Source organism: Amblyomma maculatum, chromosome 1, assembly GCF_055883805.1.
Source record: "Amblyomma maculatum isolate TAMU_Amacu chromosome 1, ASM5588380v1, whole genome shotgun sequence".
NCBI lineage: Eukaryota > Metazoa > Arthropoda > Arachnida > Ixodida > Ixodidae > Amblyomma > Amblyomma maculatum.
In genome coordinates this window covers 296,638,312-296,656,761 of record NC_139344.1, presented here as the reverse complement: position 1 = coordinate 296,656,761, position 18,450 = coordinate 296,638,312, and the positions used below count along the sequence as shown (strand labels likewise).

Below are 18,450 nucleotides of genomic sequence, written 5' to 3'. Positions count from 1 at the left end.
GGTCAGCGTAAGAAAGACCCCGAAAGGGGGGAACCCGGAGATTTTTGGGTGCAGCGGAAGTGCCGCCGCAGTCGGGAAAACAGCAACATGTGGTTACAATAAATTCTGCTGAACGTGAACAGAGAGGCCGGTAAAAGCGTAATAAAGAAATGGCAGGAAGAAAGACAAGTGCCTACAGTGGCGGTGGGAACTGAAGTTTTCTTTCTCAAAGCGCAATGTGTGTTCCATGAAGCCGTTAACGCTTTTCGGTGAGAGTTAAGACACACTCACAAAGTAGAGCGACAAAAGAAAGGCGACGTACTAACACGCAACCGGGACCGGGCGTCCCGTCCTGGACGCGCTTCCCTCTCATGCTCCTGGTTTTCGTCCCATTTGCGCTGCCAAACTGCCAAACTTTGCACACTAGGCGGTCCGCATGTCGGCTTCGCTTTGAGTCAACGATGCGGCCTTGACAAGGTCTGAGCTCTTCGTAGTCGGCTAGCCGTCGTTCTAAACTGTACTTCAACTCGCAGTGTTTGTTTTATAGGAACACATAAAAACGGCGCCGAGAAGATGGGATGTTCGATAGCCCTCTGCATAGCAGCTTGCCAACTTGACTCCCTTGCTTTCTTACAGAAACAGTACAACGCAAAAAAAGAAAGAATCAGGAGAACGGAATGGCAGAAAGGTTAACTAGGCAAGAAAGTGCAAAGCATCAGGAGCTTGTAACCCTCAACTTGAGTCTGGCTTTTGGTATGGCGGGAGTTAAACGCAAAAGAACAGAGTTGAACTTAGGCGCGAAGAAATCTGTGAATACAAGTGGCAAAAGCCATCTCAGTCAATCCAAGCCGCGAGGGACTAGTATCGACAGCTCAGCTGTTTCCTCGCCTCAGGAGAATCTCAAGCAGCTACTTAGCGGCTACTTTGCTCAGTGAAGAGGCCATTTTGGAAGTGGCGGTGAGTAGAGAATCAGACGCTGATTCATCGGCCAGTGAGGAGTTCGTGCTCTAAAGTTAGACCAACACAAAGCCCAACATCACGAGTGTCCTGGTAAGCGAGTCGCTTCAGACTGCACTACAATTTTTCGAAGACAACAATGACAACGATAATGCACTCAAAATTGCCGGTGTTCTGTGAAATGTTGAGTCCAGTGCACACCGTTATGTACAAAAGCAGTCGTTAATTACAATTCTTTTTTCTCAATAAAACCCGTTTTTGTTTTTATTCATGACTCGTTATAATGGATGACTCGCTTTATGGACAGTTTTGGTCGGAAACCAAAGTGTCCATATTAACGAGGCACGACTATTTACATAGTCTCAACATGGGTGCATTACATCGGCACAACGAAACATAAATAATGGACTAATAAGTTCTGGCATAGTAATTCTTGTAGGTATTCCTTTGATGCGATTATGGAATGAGTGCACAGCAAATGGTGCATTTTCCCATAATTAGTCCTCACTTTTGGCAAACAAAGGTAACTTCGCGGCTGAAACCTGGTAGCATTACTATTATAAAACTGATCAGAAACGTCGTCATTCTGAGTGTGAGGACTAATTAGCTTGCACATAACTATAGAGAAATTTAAGATGAATAATTGTATAAGTGGAAGTATGCTCAAGTATGCTGAAACCTCGGCGGTGATGCAGGCATTGCGAAATCAGGGGGTAGACGAGCCGTACGTGAAAGTGCTGGAAGATATATATAGTGGCTGCACAGCAACCGCAGTTCTGCATAAAGAAAGTAACAAAATTCCCATAAAGAAAGATGTTAGGCAAGGAGACACAATCTCCCCAGTACTATTCACAGCTTGTTTAGAGGAAGTATTCAGAGACTTGGAATGGGAGCAGTTAGGGATAAGGGTAGATGGAGAATATCTCAATAATTTGCGATTGGCTGGTGACATTGCCTTGCTAAGTAACTAGGGGGATTAACTGCAAATAATGATTGATGACCTAGGCGGGAAAAGTAGAAAGGTAGGCTTAAAAATCAATATGCAGAAGACTAAGGTAATGTTCAACAGCCTCGGGAAGGAACAGCAGTTTACGTTAGGTAGCGAAGCACTAGAAGTAGTAGGCGAATATTTCTACTTAGAACAGGTAGTAACCGCAGATCCGGACTATGAAAAGAAAATAACAAGAAGAATAAGATTGGGATGGAGCGCATTGGTAAGCACTCGCAGATTATGACTAGCAGCTTACCGGTATCGCTCAAGAGGAAAGTATACAACATTTGCATATTATCTGTACTCACCTATGGGGCTGAATCATGGAGGCTAACCAAGAGGGTTCTACTTAAGTTGAGGACAACTCAGAGGGCTATGGAACGAAAAATGGTAGGGGCAACATTAAGAGATAGGAAGAGTGCAGAGTGGGTCAGAGAAATAACTCAAGTTACTGACATTCTAGTGGAAATTAAGAAGAAGAAATAGGCATGGGCAGGACATGAAGTGCAAAGAGAGGATAACCGATGGTCGCTTAGGGTAACAAACTGCATTTCAAGGGAAGAAAGCGTACCAGGGGGCGGCAGAAAGTTAGGTGGGTGGATGAGGTTACAAAGTTCTCAGGGGTCAATTGGATGCAGCTAGCACTAGCACAGAACCGGGTTAATTGGAGAAATGTGGGGGAGGCCTTCACCCTGCAGTGGGTATAGTCAGGCTGATGATGATGATGATGCTCAAGCTCTGGTCAAGAGGTAAATAGTGTGAATTGGCTTGATTCTGAACGTCTTTCAATGTGTGCGGAATATGTATTTTATCTGCAAGACTATGGATGCAGACACAGTATGACTATATGTGGTTGAAAATATGATCGTGTTTTCATTCTTATACGAACGTCGAGGGAAACTTGATTGGGCATGGCGTATTTGCGGAGCCTCATGTATGGATCCAACGCGCACCACCTCCAAAGCCTCTGGCGATACCAGCGTTTGTCCCTCAGTTAGGCTCATTGTAATATTTGGATGTAATTAATTTTGACACGATTGTTTCTTGTCGCTTTAAAAGGAAGTTAGCAGACTGCTTCTTGTAACAGGCACTCTTTGTAGTCAAACAATCTGCCAGTAGAAATTGGTGCTTACTTTTTTTTGCCAAGCGTGTCGTTTGTTATCGGACTATCGCAGACGGTACCCCTACTTCTCTTTCATTTTTAATGTTCCGTAAAGTTGTCGATGCTTGCTTTACTTCGCTTTGCGGGTTTATTATCCCAAAGAGACTCATGCTATGAGAGACGCTGTAGTGGAGAGCTCGAAAATTTCGGCAACATGAGGTTCGTTAACGTGCACTGACAACGCACAGCACACGGACGTCTTGCTTTTCGCCTCTATGGAAGAGCAGCCGGGATTCGATCCCGCATCTTTGAGCGCAGTAGTCGAGCGCCGTAACCACTGCACCACCACGGCGGTGCGGTCGTATTTAATCGTGTTTTTGAAATCTTAAATGGTGATATTGTTACGACGGGGTAAGACGTCGGAGCGCTGAACAAGACGATAGGGCAGGGAGCTCAGCTGGTCAACGGCAGCGCGTCCGGCACGGGCACGAGAGTCTCCTCGTCTTTCTCAACGTCCTTTTCCCTTTCTTTTTCTATGTGTTTTCCTCTTCCTCAGGACTGCTACATTTCCCCCCGGGACAGCCGAAGTCTCCTGGGCGAGGGAGTTAGTCGTTCTCACGGGAGTGGCACGGCTTCATCCGGGCGACATGAGCGAATTCCGTTGTAGATGAGCGACGACCAGATGCGGTCATGCGTGCGATTTCGTAATTCAGGTCACTGATGCGGTTGAGGACAACGTAAGAGCCAGCGTAATGCGGCAACATTTTCTGGGCTAAACCACGTTTCCGGAGAGGTCGCCAAAGCCACACTAAGTCTCCAGGTGCGTAAGACACATGGCGATGCTGTCTGTCGTACCGAGCTTTGGAACGGTCTTGCGAAGCCAGAATCCGCAAACGGGCGAGACGGCGAGCTTCTTCGGCCCGACAAAGAGTTTCGGCGATGCAAGGTTCGTCATGGACGGAATAGGGAAGAATGGTGTCGAGGGAATACCGAGGATCACGGGCATAGAGAAGAAACAACGGGCTGTAGCCGGTCGTCTCATGTGTTGCAGTGTTGAAGGCAAACGTTATAAACGGCAGTATTGTATCCCAGTTCTTGTAGTCTGATGCAATGTACATAGAGAGCATGCTGACGAATGTGCGGTTGGTGCGCTCCGTCAAACCGTTGGTTTGAAGGTGGTATGGTGTGGAGTGTCAAAAATGTGACGAGCACAAACGGAGAAGCTCTTCCACAACATCTGCCGTAAACTGCCGACCTCGATCACTGATGATCACTCGTGGAGGTCCATGGCGCAGGATGACGGAACGGAGCAAGAACATGGACACGTGGTGAGCGGTGGCTGAAGGAAGAGCGGTCGTTTCGCAGTAGCGGGTGAGATAGTCGGCACAAACCACGATCCAGCGATTTCCATCGGAAGATTTCGGGAAGGGACCCATAAGGTCGATTCCAACTTTCTCAAATGCACCATATGGTGGAGTCACCGGATACAGCAGGCCATGTGGCGTGGACGTAGGCCGTTTGTGCCGTTGGCACTCAGTGCAGCTCGCCACATATCGCTCAGTCGTTTGGCGCATCTTTGGCCAATAAAACCGGTCGCGAACACGGTGGAGGGTTCGTGCAGAGCCCAGGTGACCGGAAGTGGGGTCGTCGTGCATCTCACGTAAGATGCACGAGCGGTAGCTCTCTGGAACCACAAGCAGAAAATTCGTGCCGGTGCTTGAGTAAGCTTTTTTGTACAAAAGGCCATCACGGAGACAAAATGGGCTGGTAGCTGTGGAATCCCGCGCCGCAGCAAGCAGTGGCTCGAGGCTTATGTCGGTCTCTTGCGCAGTCCGCTGAGCCGAGGCGTCAGGAAATTCGGGAACAACGGAGGAGATCTAGTGATCGAAGTCAGCAGAGTCACATTCGGTCGTGTGGAGGGGGAGACATGATAGGCAGTCTGCATCGGCATGTTTGCGGCCACTCTTGTACGAGACAGTGAAGTCGTATTCCTGTAGACGAAGGGCCCAGTGTGCCAGACGACCAGATGGATCACGAAGGTTGACGAGCCAACAGAGGGCATGATGGTCCGTCACAATCGTGAAATGGCGTCCATATAGGTAGCACCGAAACTGCTGAACAGCGAAAACTACAGCGAGACACTCTTGCTCCATAACAGTGTAGTTACACTCAGGTTTTCTGAGGGAACGGCTTGCATACGCTTTTACGTGCTCGCCGGTTGGCGAACGTTGCACAAGCACAGCGCCAACACCGATCCCACTTGCATCAGTGTGAACTTCCGTCGGAGCGGAGGGGTTGAAGTGCCATAGTATGGGATGTGACGTAAGTAGAAACTTTAGCTGGTGGAAAGACGTGTCACAATCTGCGGTCCAGACGAAAGGGACGCCCTTTTCTAGAAGGGACGTCAGAGGGTAAGCGACGTCGGCAAACCTTGGGATGAATCGTCGAAAGTAAGAGCACAGCCCCAGAAAACTGCGGAGCTCCTTTTGATTCTGGGGTCTTTCAAATGCTGCACCTGCTGCAGTCTTCTGTGGGTCTGGCCAAACTCCATTGCGGTCGACAAGATCTCCGAGTACCAGCGCTTGACGCTCGCCAAAACGGCACTTATTAGAATTCAGGACAAGGCCAGCCTTCTGCAGGCAACCTAAAACAATAGCTCGTCGAGTGTTATGTTCAGTAAACGTCCGGCCAAAATAACAACGTCGTTTAAATAGCACATGCAGATTTTCCACTTGAGGCCACGCAGTACTGTGTCCATAAATCTCTCAAGAGTGGCCGGCGCATTACATAGACCGAAGGGCATCACATTGAATTCAAATAGGCCATCCGGCGTAACAAATGCAGTTTTTTTCTTTATCAGCGGGGTCCATCGGAATCTGCCAATACCCCGATCGCAAATCAACCGAAGAGAAATAAGATGCAGAGAAAAGGCAATCTAAGGCATCGTCGATGCGCGGGAAAGGATACACATCCTTTTAAGTGATGGAGTTGAGGCGACGGTAGTCGATGCAGAACCTCCATGTTCCGTCCTTCTTTTTTACCAATATCACGGGAGCAGCCTAAGGACTGGAGGACTCCTGAATTACGCCCCTGTTCAACATGTCTTTAACTTGCTCGGTGATCACCTTGCGCTCTGACGGCGACACGCGATATGGCTTTTGGCGGATCGGTTGGGCAGATCCCTTGTTAATCCTGTGGCGTGCGCATGACAGCGGGAAACGTTGAGAGCCGTCGGATTGCGCGAAATCAAAGACGGACATGTGCTGGGACAAGAGGTTCTTCAACATCTCTCGTTGTGAGGCGTTCAACGATGCGCTGATCATCGGAAGAAGGTTCTCGCCAGCAGGTGAATTAGTAGCGGGGTTATCAAGAAATGAAGTAAGGAGAGTCACAAAATTCGGGATAGCTGCACTACATGAAGCTAGTTTAGAGCCCGCTGGAAAAACAACCGGTTCCGGTGAGCAATTTATAGTCCACAGTCCGGTACGGCCCTCTTTCACGCAAACCAAACAATGCGGCACTAATACATTTTACCTTACACACTGTAAATTAAAAAGCGCCTCAGTAACTTCAAGAGTCATCAATAGGACGGGAGCAGGACACCTGAACGCACAGTGCAGAATGTGGCGGTACGACGACTTCATCACGCACACACAAAACGTCTTTATAATTTGACGTCTCTTCCAAAAGTTCACGAGGAAGAGAAGCACTAACACTTAGCTCTCCCGTTCGACAATGAACTGTAGCGCTGCACATACGCAAGAAGTAAATTCCCAAGATTACATCGTGTGTTGATCGGGGCAGTACTGCAAACTCCGGCGGAAATACTGTGCCCCCCAAAGAAACTTTAACGCTGCATACCCCAACCGGACACAATAACTCTCCACTTACTCCATAAAAATTATCAGTTTTGTCCCAAATGAACATAACTTTGTTCTTCAAAAGTTTCTTAAAATCTAAACTCATTACTGAGGCAGTGGCACCAGTGTCTACCAACGCCATCGTAGGTAAACTATCAACGAGCACATTAACCTTGTCCTTTACCATGAACACAGACGGAGGAATATTAGGTGGCAGCGCACATTGTCCAGCGACCTCACCTCCATTGACCGCGCTGACTAGTTTTCCTGCGTTGGTGGTGATCGGCGCCGTGGTGACGGGGAACGGCGCACACGAAATGACGGAGGCGGTGTCACACTACGGTCAGACGCTGCTGGAGAATGGCTGCGGAGCCGTTCGTTTTGAAAACGGCCCCTCCGGGTTGGATGTTCTGGTCGATAGCTGTCGATGTAGGGCTGGACGGTTCTTCGGTTCGATGCCATCGGAGGATTCTTGAACTGTGCGCGCCGATTGCAGTAGCGGGAAATATGACCCGCGACACCACACCGGTAGCACACTGGAAGAGGTCGATCAAAAAGTGGCGTGTCAGCTGGTTCCTGCATGGTAGGCCGCGACGAATATCTAGATGGTGATTCCAGGACGATGTAGCTGTCCGGCGATCGACGCGATGTACGACTGGAGTAAGGGCGAGGATCTCTACGCTGATGGCAAGAAAATTGTTGGTAACTCTCTTCCAGTCTTGGTCGCGGAGTGTACAAGTCCTCCCGGCAGGCGAAGTCGGTGACATTGGCGGACATCGGCAGGCACGCACCCCCATAAGTTGGAAGAGCATATACGTCACCTCCGAAGCCATTGGGCCGGGCAAGCTGCTCATGTCATGGCATCTCATCTCGAACGATTTTACGGATGGCGCACAGGAGGCTTGGAGATGGCGATTCTTCAATACTGGCCACTGTAGTGACATTTGCGAGCCGTCCACAATTCGGTGTAATGCGGCCGTCTTTAGGGTCTCGAATGTTCGGCAGTGTCGGATAACATCAGAGACCGAACTCAAGTTCTCCTTGGCAATGAAAAAGTGGTAGACATCTTCCGCAATGCCCTTGAGCAGATGGCCTACTTTATCGTCTTCAGTCATCCTGCTGTTGACGGTCTTGCACAACTTGAGTATGGCCTCGATATAGGTGGTGCAGGTTTCCCCGGCTGCCTGGGCCCTCTGAGCAAGTGTCTGCTCGGCCTGTTTCTTCTTTGCAACTAGGTCACCGAAACATTCCTTGATTGCTTCGACAAAACTTTCCCAAGTTGTCAGGGAGTCCTCGTGGTTCTCATACCACATCAAGGCGGTTTGCGTCAAGAAAAAGACAACATTGGCTAGTTGAGCCACTGAATTCCAGCGGTTATAGCGGCTCACACGTTCAGAATGAGCGAGCAAAAAAAAAAAAGGAACGAGGCTCGCGAAACGGTAGCTTCGCATTCATGGTGGTCGGTGGCACATCGCGAGACGGGGGTAGAGGGTCCAGTGTTGATGTTCGGGGCTGCTCGGTAGTCTGCAGAATTCTTGTTGAAAAGGGTGGGAGACCAGCCAGTCGACGGCTCCGACGAAGCTCCAGCGGTTGAGGATGCGTCTTGAGGGTAGTCGTACCTGTCGTGTTGGCTGGCGCACGACCGCGGGAATAGATCACTCAGCTCATGCCACACGAGACTCTGTATTCAAGCGTGCAGCAGTTTATATACAAAATCTTAGCGCCATCTGTTGATGGTTATTGACAACACTTATTAACTAAGGGCACCTAGTGTTGCCCATGAACACTACATCTATTCCTCCCTAAAAAGAAACAGATATATGTACAAGTATTTTGGAGGTGCCAAGCATGTACAGATATGTACAAGCAGTAAATGTCACTGCACATAGTCTTGAAATTTTGCGGGTGGCCTCCGATCTCTTGAAGACCGACGGAGTGTTGGTAGCTCGGCATCAGGTTCATTACAAGCACTGTCACTACCAGCACTATCGCCACTCTCACCATCAGCACCAGCACTATCACCATCACCACTAGCACTATCACCACCATCACCATCACTTAAAGCATGTCGCGTGTGTTGTGAACTCTGTTGTAGTTGACCTGGTGATGCTGACTGACATGGCTCAAACGGCAGTGATGTTTCGACAGATGTCTGTGCAGTTCGATCACTGTGGGCCTCTTCTAGCTCCGCATGCTGTGGCGATGCCTCCATTGGTACTGCGGTCAACTGCGAGGCGTTCCAGGTGTTCCCATCCTCTAGGACGAAGGACCAATGTCCTATTCGCTTGAGGATTTTCAGCGGTGGTCCAAAACTGGGAGATCCTTTCGGGCCGGGGACCGGTTTCTTAACTCTCACATACTTTCCGACTTGGAACTTTGGTACTCGGGCCCCTCTTCGTCGGTCAGCATACACCTTATTTTTGCGTTGGTACTCCTTTACCCTCTTCCGAAGCGAGCACATTTCCTGAGCGGGGTCTGCGAAGAAAGTCGGAGTGGGATGTCCAATCACGTCCAAGGATGTCCTCATGTGCCGGCCATGCAGAAGCGCAGCAGGAGAGACTCCAGTGGCACTATGAGGGGTGGCTCTATAGATGCCCAAGTACTGTGTGACAGTTGTTTTTACTGGCTGCTGTTCCAATATGGCAACCTGGACATATGATTTGAGCACACGGTTAAACCTTTCCACCTGGCCTTTGCTTGCGGGTGATACACCGCAGAAAATATATGCTTGATTCCTCTGTCTTGAAGAAATGACTCAAATTCTCGGGATGTAAACTGTGGTCCATGATCTGAGACCAACTCATCAGGGTATCCTTCCCGGGCAAATATCGATAGGAGAAAATCCATTACTGTACGGGAGATCACATCCCTGCAGAAAGCAACTTCTGCCCATTTAGAAAAGTAATCAACTAAAGATATTACAAATCGACAGTCTGCTGATGCACGCTCAAATGAGCCAACAATGTCAATATCTATCTTGCTCCATGGTCTGTCTGGAAGGGGCACTGGTTGCAGTGGAGCAGAATACGTTTTGACACTTTTGTCTGCGGCTTGGCAGATCATGCAGCTGCGGATAGCAGTCTCAACCTGTTTGTCTAGGCCTGGCCACCAGTACTTTTCCCGAAGACGTTGTTTTGTCTTCACTATTCCCGGGTGCGATTCATGGGCCAGCTGAACAAGCGTAGCTCTGAGCTTCGCTGGAACTACAATGCGTTCCGAGCGCATGAGGAGGCCGTCGGCGATGGAGAGTTCCTCACGAACCTCATAATAAGGAGACAACTCTGTTGTCAATCTTTTCTTGGGTGGCCATGATGTCTGGACAAAATGAGCAACTTCTTGTAGTTCGCAATCCTCGGTTGTAGCAAGTTGAAGGTCATTTTTGTGAATCAAGGATGTTACGAGGGACACGATTTCCTCTTCAATTTGAACGCCATTTTCTGTGTCTGCAACAGGTAACCGGGACAAGGCATCCGCTATCGTGTTGTGTTGCCCACGTCTGTACTGAACAGTGAAGTTGTAACGTAGCAAACGAGCGGTCCACCTTGTGATGCGAAGTGGTCGCTGTCCTGTGCTTTGTGTCGAAAGCAAAGACACTAGTGCTTGATGATCCGTTACTAAAGTGAATGGTTGTCCCCACAGATAAATATGCCATTTCTCACACGCCCACAGACAGGCCAAGGCCTCCCGCTCTCCTGCCGAGTACTTTCGCTCTGTCTGTGAGCATTCGGGATGCGAAAGCAACAGTCCGAACATGTGGGCCGTCAGCTTGCTGTAGTACTGCCCCCAAGCCATACGCAGACGCATCTGTAGCCACAATAACTGGGAGCGTCGGGTCGAACATTCGCAGAACTTTGTGTAAAGCAAGAAGCTTCTTTATTTTCTTAAAACTCTTTTCGGCAGCGTCATCCCATTCAAAACGAATGTTCTTGCGAAGTAGCCTACGCATTGGTTCTACCTCTTCAGCCAGGTGAGGTATAAACTGGGCATAGTACTCTATCAGACCCAAGAACAAACGCAGCATGCCTGCATCTGTGGGGGTGGCAGCGTGGACGATTGCGTCTACTTTATCTTGTAGGGGTGTTATTCCCTCCGCACTGATTCGATGCCCAAGGAACGGTAGCTCAGATGCATTAAAGATGCACTTTTCATTAAGTTTCATTCCAGCTTCGGATATACGCTGGATAACTTGATCCAGGTTCCTCAAGTGTTCTGCCTCAGTTCTGCCAAAAACGATGATATCGTCTAGATAGCAGAGGACACCTTTTGCATCCTTGCAGGACCGTCGTCATGAGTTTCTGAAACGCAGCTGGAGCCGATGCTAGTCCGAAGCACACCCTTTTAAAACGAAAAAGGCCATCGTGCGTTATAGATGCAGTGAGGTCTCTGCTGTTGGGGTGAAGTAAGACTTGATGTTAGGCAGAGGCCACATCGAGCTTCGAGAAGTAGCGTGCTCCATTCAGCGAGTGTAATAACTCTTTCATATGAGGCAGCGGAAAGCTGTCGACAACAATAGCTTTGTTTGTCTCTCTCAAGTCAACGCAAAGGCGGATGCTGCCGTCTTTCTTGCGGACTACAACGATAGGAGAGATCCACTCAGAGGCATTAACCCTTTCGATGATATCATCAGAAAGAAGGCGCTCAAGCTTGTCGCTAACAGGTTTGCGCAGAGAAAGTGGCAAACGTCTGAGCTTCTGCACAACTGGAGGGACAGAAGACTTCATTTTGACTTCGTGTTGAACGCCCTTGGCCAGTCCAAGGCCTGGTGAGAACAAATGATAAAACTTTGACCATAACAGAGCTGGCATACCGAATTTTGGAGGGCCTGCTATCTCATTGCTGATAGGTTCTGAACCTTCTTCGGCAGCTATGTGCAGGCAACGTAGCTGCGTGCCCAGAATACAAAGTCCTAAAGCTTGCACAGCGTCCAGACCAAGAAGAGAAGTCCGCCCGGGTGTGACATGAATTGTTATTACATCTGTTTTTTTTTTGAAAGACACGCTAGCCCTAAACTGGCCCAGTACAGGAATCTTCCTGCGTTGGAAGTCCAGCAACGTAAGTTTTGAGCTAGTCAAGGGTATTTTGTCTTCCAACATGCTTTGAAATTCTTCCTCTCCCATAATTGACACAGCTGATCCAGTGTCGACTAAAAAACTCACAGCGAGCGGTTGCGAACTAGAAGTGATTGGCGCGACTGTCACGTCAATGTAAACACCAATGCTCTTGTTTCCGTGAACAGTGAGAATGCTTACGAGTCCTGGTGCAGCTTGTTCAGGTACCACTTCGCGGACCTGAGCTGGGCGTCATCCTTGTGCGCTGCGGGGATTACGGCAGACTTGCATGAAGTGGCCACGGCGGCCGCATGCGAAGCAGGTTTTACCGCGAGCGGGAAAAAATGACGGATCGCAACCAGTAGTACCGCAATTACCGCATTTCTTCCGGCTTCCGCTGAACGTAACAAAGGCGACATCCGTGTCTGAAGTATGCTGGTCAGAAGAACGAACGCGTGATAAACTGGGCCTGTTCTGGTTACCGGAGAGTCCGTCGTTATTGCTGAAACGCCGGTTATCTTGCGCGTTCCATCCGACTGCGTTATGCCGGCGTGGCTGCTGCTGTACGATGCGTTGAACGGGGTTAGCGAAAGCTTCAGACTCGAGTTGAGCTCGCTCACGAAGTAGCGCAATTTCAACGGCACGGTCGAACGCGAGCGCGTCGCCTTCTAAGAGCAGGCGTTCTCTTAACTGTGGAGATGACTCCAGTAATGAACTGCTCGCACATGTTTTCGTTGGCTTGATTTCCGAAATTGCAAGACGCTGCCAGTTCTCGAAGTGCGAGTACGAAGTCGGATATGGACTCACCGTGTAACTGACGGCGTTCGCGGAATTGGTGGCGTTCTAGTAGAACGTTGTGCGTCTCGGCGAAATGTCGTGCCAGAGTGTTGCGGGCCACGTCGTATTCGTCCGGGAGACGCGTCGCTACGGCGTCTTCGGTGGTTGCAGTTGTTCCGGAGGTCACTTTCTTGGACGGCGGCAACTGGGGCGTCACTGGCGGTGGAAGCGCATCGAAAATGCGTTGTCCTTCTGGTCCCAAGCAGTGCAGCAACAGGGCTTGACGGCGGGTTGCAGGCAGCTCGGCAGCTTCGGACGCGAGAAGAAAATTTTCGAATAGGCGTATCCAGCGGTGCCATGGTATGGCAGGAGTGCCCGGGGTGGCGAGAAAAGGCGGCGGCGGCGAAAGCGCGGCTGAAGCCATCTTTGCGTGGTATCCAATTACCTCGTCGCCAGGTTGTCGTGTTGGCCGGCGCACGACCGCTGGAATAGATCACTCAGCTCATGCCACACGAGACTCTTTATTCAAGCGTGCAGCAGTTTATATACAAAATCTTAGCGCCATCTGTTGATGGTTATTGACAACACTTATTAACTAAGGGCACCTAGTGTTGCCCATGAACACTACAGTACCCCGCACCTCCATCAATTTGTTACGACGGGGTAAGACGTCGGAGCGCTGAAAAACAAGACGATAGGGCAGGGAGCTGGTCAACGGCAGCGCCTCCGGCACGGGCACTAGAGTCTCCTCGTCTTTCTCAACGTCCTTTTCCCTTTCTTCTTCTATGTGCGTTTCATCTTCCTCAGGATTGATACAATATGATTTTCACTAACAGCCATCTACAAATACCCAATCACATTCAAGCCCCTAAGAATATTAGTTAAACAGCAAAGTGATAGAATTTAGTCTTATTGGTTAGCATGATTCACCTATGTCAGCCAACACTGCTGTTGCAACGCCGGCGAGGCCATCTCCGAAACCCTACCCTTAAATATTCTCTGTCGCTGAAGCATTGCACTTGTGCGAGTAGAGTAAAGTCACTTTTTCATATATTTGCTCTTGCACAGTCGTTCGCCGATGATATCGACTTCAGTGGCAACGGGCATGAATGAAATTACGAATGGAAAGAAACACATGCGCAATGAATGAAATTGCTTACGGTTGTTGCCAATGTCATGGACGGTCAGGAATACTGCTTTTTTCTCGAGGTTGTCCAGGTCGCCCTGCAAACAGGAAACAAGCGGTTCAGCGGAAATCTTTAGATATTCCCACACAAAAAAGGGTATTTAAATCATTGCTGTTTGGAGTAAGCAAGCATCTCTTCGTGAGCGCGACAGCGTTTAGCTCGCTCGCGGATCCTCTCGCAGACGCTCATTAGCATACGTACACGCGCTTTAGCCGCAAGAGCGTGGCTTAGTAATGTCGCACACCTGACTACTGTGCCCATCTCACAACGTGAATGACGCATTTTCTGGAGAATAGGGCATTGCGTTAGATTTCATAGAACGCATCTATGCGAAATTTAATGCAAACATTCCAGTATAAGCTCTTCTGCTTCCCTCATTTTTTGGGTGTATTAGATGAGAACGTTTGTGTTTCAGAAAAAGTTGATTATATCAGATAAGATGGAGCGGACAGATACTATTTGGCTTTCTTCCTTTTATTAGTGCATGTCTATAGTCTGCTTTTCTACGTCCGCTGGGGCGTTTCACGATTAACGGGGAGTTTCAACCCAGCGTTTACACTGAAAGTTTCTTTCTTCGCCCAGGCTCTTGGTGTTGGTAATTGGGCCTAAGTTTATTCTTTTCCCATTAAAGCTGGTGAATCAATTTAGGCTCACATATTGTACATATACTGTACGCTTGGCGGCCTCTCTTGTTTAACTCGTAAGTACCAGGATTATAAACGCATTGTAACACCTTTGTAATCAGCCGCCATTTGTGTCGGAGCTTGACTTTAAAATATTCAAAAGTATTTTTTTGTGTGCGCTAATTCAAAACCCAAAATTTTCTATAGAATATTTATTTCAAAAACGAATCGACGAACATATTATGACTTTACAGCCGGTGACAGCCCTGATGTGAAGCTTTATATCTTTCCTACTTCGAAGGCTCACAGTAAAGTTTTGGGGCTTTCACTGTCATTTCAGAAAAAAAAAAAAAAGAACTGCACTGTCAGGTGCAATGCTACCTTACTAATGAGTTATTAGGTTCATTGCGGCTGTGGTGAGAGCCGAAAGCACGACATATTTCCCCACATTTTTGCGCCTCGCTTCGATGCTGAGTAAGGGTGCCTGTTTTCTTGCTTAGCTGGAAGAATATTTTTGAAGATTAGCGTGTGGTCCTTGGGCAGTGGCGGGCGTACTTCGACGACGATGCCGAAACTGCATTTTCTAGCTTCCGATGACCCTCTTCACAGCAGTTTCTTGGCTCAGTCTGATTTCAGTTTCGCTCAACTTTGGCACACAGCAATAATTCCCCCTTCCAAAAGAAAAAAAAAAAAACAGCGACAGAACCGTGTGAAAAATAGGACAAAATATTCTGTAGTTCTGTGGTAAACGTCAAGTACTTGGCAGTTGTACACTTTTTCTGTAGTACTTTTCCTCTGCAAATACAGAGGATTTTGATGTTACTATACAAATATCTGTTGTCACATCCTAGTCGAAATAAAGCTACAGAGAATTTTATGTTGTCATGAAAGAATTTTCGTGCTGTTTTTGACATTTAATAAGTTGTGATAACAAACATTTGTTTAGTAATATCAAATTTTCTGTAGTTACAATAAGAAGTACTGCAGGACTACAGACTGCAGGGAATTCTGATGTTTACGACAGAACTACACACTATTTGGTGGTAATTTTCACACAGCTTTGTGCTTTTTTTCGACTAGTAACAGAATAACTATCAAAAACTGCACAGAAATTGTGTTGCGACAACAGCAAGTTTCCTGTCGTATTTTCTGACTAGGTACAATCATCGTGAGTCAGATTTGTGAATATTTTTTCCTTTTTTCTGAATAAAAATTGCCAACTAAAAAGCAAAACCATCTTGACTTCGTTGCCTTGCTTCCAATCTTCTCCGCAAGAGCACACTTTGCACCACGAGGTCATTCGTAAACATGGACACCAGTGAAATGTTTAACAATGTTTTAGTAAATTGGCTGCAGAATAGTAGGAACAAAAGGTAAGATTATAAAATTTCACAGCAATCTTCTAAATAGCTGAAGCTTTCACTTAAGCTCACAGAATAAAATTTTGGATTGTATGCTATATATCGATTTTTTTTTCAATTATATGACATTATTTTTTTAAATCTACTCTCTACAGAGCCCTGAAATTTTGCTTGAGAGTAAAAACTGTTGTATAATCACAGTTAGGATCACGCGCTTTTAGATTATGTAATTCTCCTGTATGAAATAAGGATGTCACACGGATGAGTTTCCTTATGCATAAAGATACAAGTAGACCTTAGTCACTTATTATGTTCATGGCTTTGTAAAGCCATTTATTGACATCTATAGAAAGTTTTGTTTTTTTACGCCTTACAATTTCTGACAAACAAAGATCTCCAAATTTCCGGAAATTCTGTTTCGAGAAAAGAGCGGGCTACGCTTGACGTAATATACACGATAATATTTCTCCTAATGGACCCGCCGTATCCGCTGATCCGTGTCAGGTTTCATTGAGTGAGTTTCTGGCCAAAATTACAGACCTGGCTAAAGACGAGAAGCGGAAGTTTATGCATTAGAGTCGTGCCTCGTTAATATGGACACTTTGGTTTCCGCACAAAATTGACCATAAAGCGAGGCGTCCGTATTAACGAATCGGAATGTTTTCACCGGAAAAAAACAAAAAACGTTAAGGCTAAGGTGTGCGTTGTACGCAAGCGAAGTTGGCATTAGGAGCTACAAGAGTCACCATTATGCTTGAAATGCGAGTATTATGATGTTCTCGATGGCGTTTCGCTAATAAATTGCTTGTACATTTCATCTCCCACGAACGGCTGCTACATATTGCTTCTACTTTCTACAAGGCGAAAGCTGAGTTTTGTTCAATTCATGCTATCAAAAAATGGCATCGACTGCGCAGCGTAGAATATGAGAGCACAAGCGAAAAGGGCTATGTTCATGTGCTCAACAAAGAGATAAATTATCTTTGAAGCACTTTCATCACTGTCCATATTAACGCGACAAAAAAACTTGGACCGTATCTGTGCATTGTTAATTGTCCGGACAACGAGTTCCATATATATCAACAAGACGTAAATACATAGAAAAGTTTGGTTCCTGTAAAAAACTGTCCATAATCCGAGTCGTCCATATTAACAAGGGGCGTATTAACGAGCGCGCATGCTCAGAACAGAAGATATACTGCGCTTACCAATGTTAAAGCTCTTCGTTGTCTCACTGATTTTCCCATGAGAGCAACCTGAAACCTTATGAGACTCATCTCATGCTGCGAAAGTGTCAAAGATTTAAGGAAATTGCAAATAATCGAGTGTAATATATTTTACACATGTAGAAACAATATTTATCACAAGGTTGAGATGTACAGAAATTGAAAAAAGCAAATTCTCACCCTGCTTAGGGGCACGGGAACGTAAACCACGCAAATATGTAAGCACAGGGAATTCTAAAAAAAAAATCGCACCTGCGAGCCCCAAGCTTTACAAACAACACACGTTTCCCCTCAATGAGATCAACACAAGAGCTCCGTTCGCTCTGTGACCATTCTTTTGACACCCTTTGGATGTAGAGAGTTGGGTAACCTGGACTAACGGAGCATTGACGAAATCAATATCGAGGAGAGGCGCTTCTCTGTTCGATGTCTCTGTTAGACATTGTTGTGACTGTGCATGGTCCGCGCTTGCGCGCCCTATTGTTCGCCTGTGGGCATGGTATTGATATGTGCTGTTGGTGCAAGGGCTCTAAGCGAGCCTGTTTCCATGAATCGTTTTGTGTGAGCCTGCTTTGCTTTGTTGAGACACTGCAACTGCCAAATTGGCCCCGTCAAGGGAACCCCAAGAAAAATACAAAGAAATGTCGCCCTGTGGGAAATAGCCGGAAGTGCTTTTGTTCAACTATTCACCCTTCCCGTCGAGAGGCGCTATTGTCAAATGAGGAATGCCTATCGTCCAAAGGAGATGATCGGAATGACACGTCCGCTGACTTACAGGAGAAGAAAGGAGCATGACGAATACGGCCATTAGAGGATTTCCCGGGAATGCAGGAAAGAGTTGCAATTGCCGGAAAGGAACAATGCTGGCAGCAGTATTCGTGGCGCGCACGTACACTTGGGTTTCTGAGAAGGAAATCCACTTGCCGGAGCCAACATAGCGGATCTTTGCAGAAGAATAGAAATGTACCTCCTCGCCGTTCCCAAGCTCTACCCGCCAACAAGTGACCACGCCCGACGAAACAATATCGGACCACTCAGTGCATCAGACCATCAGTGCAGTGATGTGTTCGATTTTATTTTATTTATTTTTATTTATTCAATCCTCAAAGGCCCCATTTAAGGGGTATTACATGAGGGGTGGGCTTGAAGTACGGCGGTTACAATAAAAAATGTCTTTCGATGGCAGTCTTGAAATGATGAATGTCGGTTAGTGAGGCGATGTGGTCGGGAAGGTCGTTCCAATCCAGGGCGGTGCGGAGAAAAAATGACTTTTGGAATGTTATCGTATGGGCCGATATCTGAGGGGCGTGCCCTGGAACTGGTTGGTCAGCATCTTCAG

The 18,450-nt window shown here is 47.4% G+C and overlaps 2 protein-coding genes across 5 annotated transcripts in view; one reads left to right on the top strand and one right to left on the bottom strand.

The window, feature by feature from the left end:
- The window catches only part of LOC146206846 (uncharacterized protein ZK1073.1), a 215,999-nt gene that overhangs the window by 56,711 nt on the left and 140,838 nt on the right, over nucleotides 1-18,450 (bottom strand). For all 4 annotated transcript variants that reach the window (XM_084591608.1, XM_084591611.1, XM_084591609.1 and 1 more), the window contains one exon: nucleotides 13,875-13,938. In XM_084591608.1, the coding sequence (XP_084447734.1) occupies nucleotides 13,875-13,938 (64 nt within the window). The remainder of the gene's footprint in view (nucleotides 1-13,874; nucleotides 13,939-18,450) is intronic.
- Nucleotides 1-18,450, top strand: part of LOC146206848 (uncharacterized) — a 180,882-nt gene that overhangs the window by 148,000 nt on the left and 14,432 nt on the right. The window lies entirely within an intron of this gene.